An 8854-nucleotide genomic window follows, 5' to 3' on the forward strand; every position below is an offset into this window, starting at 1 on the left:
TAAATTTGCCGCTAAAGTTGTACCGACCGATATCGTGCCAACGTAGAACTCAAACCAATGAGTCGCACACATTGTCCAACACTGCGCAGGGCAGGCTGATAATTATTCCAAAACGAGGTGGCAACACTGAGAGGGCAAGAATTTACGGCGAGAAAGGCGAAAATTTACAATTAAAAACTGCGGCGAAAAAAAATTGTGGAGAAATTGGAGAAAACATATGTTTTGGAAAACCGCCGCAAAAAAAAAAAAACACAATTGTAATTTTAATTTAGCCGCAAGGACCATAGGACCTTGTGATCGCATCTAGGACTTGGACGGCAAGTCGAACAACATTGCACTTACAATGAGTGTGACCATAACGGAGATTGATGACAAGGCGGTGACGGTGACGCCAGCAGTGAATTTCTTTGGCTTGCAGACTGCTTTTGAAAAGGCTTTGGAACTGGCCATTAAGGAAAACAACGTTAAGATACTAGTTGAGTCGTACAACAACTTCAATGGCAACTCGGAGCACGACAAACGCTCCCCCATGGACCAGGCGTTCAGGGAACTGCTAATGAAAAATCTCAATGAAGATGTAGAGAAAATTGGGGCATTGGTGAAACTCTCTGTGGATGCCACACGAGCTGAGATTGTCTCCAGCACTATTCCAGTAGTGTTATTGGGCGACACTTTCGATGTGGTCACTTTGGACAAATGCCAGGAACTCTTTCAGTTTGTCGAACAGATGGTCGAGGTGTGGAAGGAGGATATACTGTTTGCATCGTGCAAGAACAACATCCTACGGATGTGTAACGATTTGCTACGCCGCTTATCGCGTACCCAGAACACCGTCTTCTGTGGCCGAATTCTGCTCTTTCTTTCAAAGTTTTTTCCCTTCTCGGAGAGATCTGGATTGAATATTGTGTCAGAGTTCAATTTAGACAACTTCACCGAATACGGCCTAGATGGTAAAGATCATGACGATGATAGCAAAGAGCTTGAAGAAATTGCCGAGGATATTCCCTTAAAAATTGACTATGATTTGTACTGTAAGTTTTGGTCTCTGCAGGATTTCTTTCGCAATCCCAATCAGTGCTATAGTAAGGCCCAGTGGAAGATGTTCCAGATGGTAAGGATAATGTTCCGTTTTTCAATTAATAATGTTTTTATTAATAACCTCTCTTGTTGCAGCATGCAGAGACCATTTTACAGTCCTTTGCCAGCTTTAAGTTAGATGACATACGTCCAAGCAATGACAGTGGCGATGGTCCCCAACCCATGGAAGTAGATGAAGCTGCTGTGGATGCCGCTGCAGCCTCAACTGTGAACAGGGCGAATAATTTCTTTGCCAAATTCCTGACAAATCCCAAATTGCTAGCCCTTCAGCTATCCGATTCAAATTTTCGACGTGCAGTTCTAGTGCAGTTTCTAATACTCTTTCAATACCTGCAAGTAAGCGTCAAGTTCAAGATGTAAGTTACTGTGGATGGAGTTAAAGTTTGCCATCTGCCCAACTAAAAACGTTTTATTTATTTAGGGAATCATATATACTGACTCCAGCTCAAGCCGAATTTATAAACGAAACTGAGCCACGTGTATTCAAATTGCTAGAGGAGACGCCACCATATGGTCGCCGATTTGCCCGTACAGTGCAGCATATGTTAATACGCGAAGAGATGTGGAACAATTGGAAGAACGAGGGCTGTAAAGAGTTCAAAAAACCAGAAAATCCACCGGACATCGAAGAGGATATAAAACCACCGCCGGCAAAGCGTCCAAAACGTGCTTTGGGCGATTCGCTACGCGATGCTTCACGAAATGGCAAATTCTTTTTGGGCAAGTAAGTATACCACACTGTGGATTTCCTTTCAACATTATCTAAATGTCGTCTATTGTAGTGAAAATCTCACACGCCTTTGGAACTATTCGCCAGACAATTTGCAAGCGTGTAAAAGCGAGCAGCGTAATTTCTTGCCCCAACTGGAAACCTATTTGGAAACGCCTCATGGCAAGGTTGATCCAGCATTCGAATGGCGTGCCCTGCGTTTGCTGGCTCGTCAGACACCCCACTTCTTTACATCCGTTTCACAGCCTTCGAGCAAGATTTCGGATTACTTGGAACAGGTGCGCAAGCGTCTGAACCGTGATAAGGAGCCAAAGCCATCTCTAACGGCGGCCACTAATACGTTGGGCGCCAATACTGCTGTGGTGGCCACCACACCGCCAGCAGAGATTGAACAAGAGACTGTGGCCTTGCAAGATCCGGAACCAGAACAAGATCTCGATGAGGAAGAAGTTGAAACTGCTGTGGAGGAAGTTGAAGAGGCACCCAAGCACGAAAAACCGATAATGGTGACAAAAGCTCACATTGATGAGGTAACGCCACTGATTGGGGAACCCTGGATGAAGTTGGGCAAGAAAATCGGCTTCACCAACGACGAGTTGCTTTACTTTCAAATGGAATACAGTTCAGCCGAGATATCTTGCGTTCAGATGCTCACCAATTGGATTTCTGAAGACGACGATGCCACAATGGACAATTGGGCGTATATGTTGGAGGGGTTGGAAATGAACACAGCTGCCGATGCCGTCAAGGCAATCAATGAACGCGAGAAGGCAGCACGGGCTGCCGAAGCTGCCGCTATCAATGATGTGGAAGTGTTATCCGACTAGAAACCTTGATGCCCACCCGAAGTTCAATTAAGCTAAGAAATTAGATGTATTAAATTCCTTTATCACAAGTAAAAAATCGAAAGAAGGACGAACTCGACCTCCTCCATTGTCAAAGCCAAATTAAACCAGATCAGCGCTTCTTCGCCGGTGGCGGCCCATCGCGACGTGGCTTGTTGTGGATCATGGTGGCACATCGGGGAATATGACGTTCAGCAGCCTGCTGATTGAAACGTCTGCCGCAATGGGGGCATTTGATATAATCTGCATTCTCAGATGGCGGCGGAGGTGGCAAATCGCTGAGCTTACCACCACGAGCCAAATGGGCCTTCAATTGCTTTGCCGCACGTATCGATTGGATAAAGTCTTCATGTTTCTTGCGCCAGTTGCTCTTCTTTACTCCTGTGCTGAGGCCCTGTTGTTGGGCGGCACTACTGTAGCTTGCCTGCGTGCGTACTCCTGTCTTTGTTTTCTTCACATATCTCTCATTCTCTGTACCCACATTACGTTGTTTGGATGCATCGAATATTTTACGTTTGGTGTTCATTGTACGCTGGCACACAGCCTCATGTTTGTCCAAGCGTTCAGTCAAAAAGTGGCGACCACAAAAGCGACAAGTCTCAGTGCCTGCAGGAGCTGGTTGGTTTTGCTAAAAGAAAGAGGAGATCTTTATTTTTCCATTCAATTATTTAATTTCTTTGATTTTACCATATTATTTTTGGTCACTGGAGATTTGGGTCCGATCTAAAATGAGAGAATACAATTTGCTAATGACATTTATATCTCAGTATTCGATGTTTACTCACCTTGCGAACTGGAGGCTTTCTTGTATGTGGAACAGTTGATTCAACCGGCCGAATTATTGATGGCTTTATCTTTATTGTTGCCGCTGGCATTGGCTTTGGACTTTTTGGCGGCGTAGAGACATAACGATTCTGGTTATCCTTCTCCTGTGTGGGTGGAGTTTTTCGAGTAATCACTGGCTTCAGTCGATTTATTGTTCCAGCTGCATTGTATTTGTTGTTGTTAATATTATTATCACTAGCCTGTCGGCGTTTGACTGTAACCGAGGTGGCACTCTCCTTTAGACTCATGGCTGTAATGCCCTTAACTAGTTTCTGTTGATCTTGTTGTGCCCTTCCTTTGGGTGACGTTAATGATGATGTTGAGACCACAGATGCAATAGGCTTGAGGGGATTGCTGCGATCAATGCCCGCTCCACGGCGACGTTCATCAAACATTTGGCGTACTTTTCCTGGATGAGTGGCCGAAGTCAAGGCACTGTTTCCATTCTTTTTGGCCGTAGCTAGGTCGGCGCGACGCTGCTCCTGCTCCTGGTGAGTTTTCTGTTGGAAGCGCATCTATTAAAAAGAGAGAGAAGCAGAGTTAGTGAAAGATATTAGAGAGCTGGCCAGTCTCTTACTGGCGCCGATTGGCTAATATTGCTATTGCTGGGTGGTAGATGACTTAGGGCTTCCATTAATCTTCTAGCTGCCCAGGATTCATTGAGTTTTAAAGGTAATATTTGATCATCGTTTAGAAAGTCAGTCTCGCTGTTAAAATACATAGGAGGAAATGCCTCATTGTCGTCGTTCTCATCCGCTTGCCACATGATTCGTATTGGATGTGCGCGTGTCAACTAAAACCAAAACTGGACATTAGCATGCCCATTTCCCGCGAGTGGTGTAATTAACTATGCATGTGTGTGTGGGTAGTTGTGTGTGTCTATATCTCCACCCCTCTCTTAAAGCAAACGATGAGCTGTCAATTCACCTTCTCCATATATATAATGGTAAACCTACAAATCCGTGTCCACTTACGTGCCGCCAGTACATAAAACCTCGAGCAACCCGACCCGCTTGGGCAAAGCTAACTTTGTCCGTTAAAAAGTAATTGGTGCGGGAGGAGGGCATACTCGTCGTTTGTCCAGTATGTGGATAATATTATTGGTATTCTGCTACTACTGCTGTTAGTGTCCTTCGTTTTGGCCATGGCCACTTGGCTAGGCTAGGACTAAGGGGGCAAAGCAAAGCAAATCAAAGAATGTGGAAAATCTTTTGTATGTCGAACACTTGAGTAAATCCAAGCCTAGTTGCTGCTGCCCTTTTGTTTGCCTCGTAAATGCTGTTTTTGTTGTTGCATACCTATAACAACAACAACAACAAAAATCAATGGCTGCAACCAGACGTTGCCACGGGAGCGCCACCATAACAACAACAACAACGCCTTTCAGTTTAAACAACAATGAGAGAGGGAACCCAAAGAAAGAGAGCGAGAGCAATGGGGGGAAAGAGAAATAACATGGCATTTGTTGAATGCACGGACAGAAGAACCTTGCACTTCCCAGGCGACACGAGACCTCACATTGTCCTTTCTCTTTCTGTAATAAAAGGGCTCCCTGTGAAGGATTCGCCTCCCTATGCCACCCCATACAACCCTTGACTCTCTGCTCTTCAGGATACCAAACAATCAGCGTTGAAAATCGCGCGCCACAATTCACCTTCCCACATATTGTTTAATTGATGAATTGGTTTCGTGGCTTTAATGTCGCCCCACCAAAAGGCAAAGGTGATATCGCTCAAGCAGCAAGCAAATTTTTCCCACGACAAATAATTTGATCCTTATGGGCGTTTCTTTTTTTCATTGATTGTATATCCTGGCGAAAAAGTATAAAGGTAGGCCAGTAGGATATCGTAACGTCAACCAAAGTCATTTGTATGGCAATAAATGAAGATGAATTTTTAAGGTGTTCGACGAGTAAGCAAATGGCTTTAAAATTTAATAATTCTTTTGAAGTTTTTTCTAGTCAAGAAAATGGCAAGAGATACTTTGAAATTTAGCCATATAATTATGCCAAAGTCGGTATGAATAAAGGAAATGCGTTTTTATAAAAGTCAAAAACTAAAAATAAAACAATCAATAAAGATAATTGCCCCTTACTAACTTTCTTTAGAACTAATATTTACTACTTGTTAATAAATTTACTTGTAACGAAAATGCGGTTTTTCTCTTGGAATACAGACCCAAACATCTAGCTTTTGTTTATCTAATATTTGATTTTTATGTTTTAAACTTTAATCTAAAACGATTTGTCTTTGCTATTAGAGAAGATTAATAATGGATTTGGGAAGAACCTAACTGAAAACATTCAGTTTCAGCAGCAGCTTAAATTAACAAAAATGTCCGATACGAAACGAAATGAATCTAGAAAATTTATGATACCAAAAGTGGATAGATACATCCTTTCGATGCTAAGTCTTAATAATTTCTCTACAAACCTTACATATTTAAATGATTATATAGTATTGTGAATTAACACAAGCAATTAGTTCAAAAGAAAACTATAAACTGAACAATTGTCCTATCAATAAAAGCGTAAGGTAAACAACAAACATTTTTTAATTTTCTATATTCTTGATAGCTTGATAGGGCCTAGATTCTGTGTCGTTCGTTAACATGACTTTTGGTATGTATCTAGGAGACAATGTTCATTGAAACTATTGAAAAAGATAAACCGTTTCCACATATTCAATTAGACCAATCCTATAATTGAATTGTGGAATTATTGCCCACGCGTTTTCGTTACTTGCCCCTCACCCAAAATTCAACATTTTGAATTGATGTGGGTAGGCGCTAACATCATGCTCCCCCTATTGCCAAATATGTGCACCGGAGCCACAAATTAATTAGTTCTTATTACTCTGGGAAACTTTGGAATGGAGCCAAGAAAAAAAATGCGAACCATTTATGGAGCGTTACGGAAACGTCTTATAGTCATTCGCTGATGTGAAGATAATGGCCAAAATGGCTAAGCTAATTGTATAAGGAAGTTGGGTCAGATTAGACGGTAAGCTTCCTGGACTTGCAGATCAGACATACATATAGCCAGACACTTACCTGCATTTGCTGCAGCCTTGAGGTGCGCGGCTCTCCGTCACCTTGTGACGCCATTTCCAAATAAAGTCAGTCGGAGGTACCAGCTCTCAGTTTGAGCCTCAGTCTCAATCTCTATATATATTTGTATACAGACGTGTTGGCTCGTATAGGAACGAGTGTGGGCAAATAAAACAGAAAACCACAGCCAACGCGATGACTCGATGACTCAACGCTGCTGACTCATGGAACGCCAACTGTTGCCGTTGCTGCTGCTGGTGCTGGTGCTTTGAGATTTGCTCTGTGAATAGAAAAAAACATGGGTGAAACATTGGCAAAAATTATGATCGGCAATATATTTATGTGGTAAATGTCACCGCCAGAGAGAGCCGTCATTGGAGGTAACATGGAGAGGGCGCGAGACACAATTCAAAATCGAATGGAGCGTGGGTGTTCCAGCAGCCAGACGAGACAAGGTTTCGTCTCTCGTGGGCCGAGTTTCAAATTGAAATTCAATTCTTTTTATGCACTTACCAAATCTTCAAGAAAATTTAAGCGCAATTGCATTCAAAACTTTTTAAAATTTAATCACATTTACAAAACCAAAAAAGAAAAAAGGCAAAACGTTTAAGTAAATTTTTGAACTATTTCCCAAAAAATGCTTTCTCATCAAACTGTCGATTCTGTATACTTTTGTGTGTGCAAATCATGTGAGGTTAAAAATAAAGTAGAACTTCTTTTTCCTATTAAAATTTATGAAATAATATCTAGTATATATTTTAAAGGTGTTTGAAAAATGTCAACTGGTTGCTAGTCAGAGCCAACTTGAGTCATAAATAAAATTGAAGAAAACAAAAAGGTAAGAGTAAAGCTTATCATGTCGAATTGCAGATACTCTAAGCCAAGTTGGCAAAAAAAAAAAAAAGATCTAGAAATTAAGACAAAATTCTTGGTTAAACGATCTTAACTGAAAATCTTTTCATCTAATGTTTATTTTTTCGATGTGAAGTAAGAGCATTCAAAGGTCATAGCAACTTCCCACATACTTTCATCACACACTCAATTAATTTATGTTTGTTTGTTGTCATTTTGTTTGCGTTTATTATTCTTATTTTTGGCACACGTTGGTTTGCTGACTAATTTAAGTCTCTGACGGGTTTCAGGTCATGATTTGCATAAATTTCCATATCAAGACCGCGGAGTCAAGCAACTATTTTACTTACCCAGACCATGAAGATGTTTCTATGGGCACAGCCGGCGATGAGGCTATTGAAAAGGACTATACAATTGGTATAGGAATAAAATGACCACTGTAACAGCAGCAACAACAACAAGTCCACTTTCAATGCAAATGCCACGCGAGTTTATTGACACTCAAAACGAGGACACTTAAGCGTCAATTCAACTTTAGAAACGTGATATGTATGTACATATGTATATGGGTCACAACAGGATACCGACTGTAAAATAACGTATACGCAATGTTGGTCAGGTCGGTCAACCCTCAAACGATTTGACGTTTAGTTTTTGTATTCGTTATTTTAAATAGAGAAATCGTGATTGTCGCCGCGTTGACTTTACTATTCGACTGTTTGCTTAGAAGTTTGCGCACCAACTGAGACAAGATTGTGGCCAGCGGGCCCGAACAAGTTGCGAAGTTGGTCAGACGAGGCGTCATCGATGGAGCTGTTGCTGCTTCAGAAGCTTGCAACGTCAACTGATCGATCTAGCGTGCCAAGAGGGAGAATCCACTCCGCCCCGCCCGGTTGAAACGATACATATGTGCGTGCTATTTGTACCACACAAAAAAACATGTATTTATCTCTCAATTTTAGTTGGTTTTTTTTTTTTTTTTTGTTTTTACTCTGATGTTATTTTCTAATTGTTCTTAACAATGTTGTTGTTGTTGTTGTTGTTGTTTTTACAATTTATCAATGCTAACACTTGGCAGATGGTTTGCTGTTTCCATTTTCACCATATTAATCAAACATTGCCGCTCATTCAGTATATATACATATATTTGCATATATATCGCCTCTCAAAGCCATCATCAAATCGAAATTTTAGCAGTCTCAGTGAATGTTGTCTTTTTTTTCTCTTCTGTTATTAATAATTAATCATAATTCACCCTTGCAGAAGTTGCAAATGCCTTGACCACAGTCATTACTTTGGGCCATTTGATACCCATTTCAATTGCTTAAATATAGTCTCAAGGTTAACCAATTTTCGAGAATCATTCAAAACTTTATAGTCTAACTTAAGCTTTAAAGTTTGATATAATTTAGATTATAAAGAAAAATAATGGTTAATTCTATGTATCTGCAAGGGT

The 8854-nt window shown here is 41.1% G+C and overlaps 2 protein-coding genes across 2 annotated transcripts; one reads left to right on the forward strand and one right to left on the reverse strand.

Annotated features, from left to right (window-relative positions):
- The first annotated feature begins 158 nt into the window (after positions 1-158).
- On the forward strand, positions 159-2780 carry Hpr1 (THO complex 1-like protein Hpr1). Its single transcript, XM_068300636.1, has 4 exons — positions 159-1111; positions 1174-1454; positions 1520-1822; positions 1881-2780. Exons 1-4 carry the CDS (start codon positions 344-346, stop codon positions 2653-2655), a joined length of 2127 nt encoding a protein of 708 aa, XP_068156737.1. The 5' UTR covers positions 159-343; the 3' UTR covers positions 2656-2780.
- LOC137585011 (uncharacterized) lies at positions 2696-7266 on the reverse strand. Its single transcript, XM_068300637.1, has 5 exons — positions 7060-7266; positions 6550-6826; positions 3459-4013; positions 3361-3396; positions 2696-3301 (listed from the first exon to the last, which is right to left on the reverse strand). The coding sequence occupies exons 2-5, from the start codon at positions 6601-6603 to the stop codon at positions 2786-2788; spliced, it is 1161 nt and encodes a 386-aa protein (XP_068156738.1). The 5' UTR covers positions 6604-6826; positions 7060-7266; the 3' UTR covers positions 2696-2785.
- Positions 7267-8854: the final 1588 nt, after the last annotated feature.

This window comes from Drosophila tropicalis, unplaced genomic scaffold (genome assembly GCF_018151085.1).
Source record: "Drosophila tropicalis isolate 14030-0801.00 unplaced genomic scaffold, ASM1815108v1 contig_878, whole genome shotgun sequence".
Classification (NCBI taxonomy): domain Eukaryota; kingdom Metazoa; phylum Arthropoda; class Insecta; order Diptera; family Drosophilidae; genus Drosophila; species Drosophila tropicalis.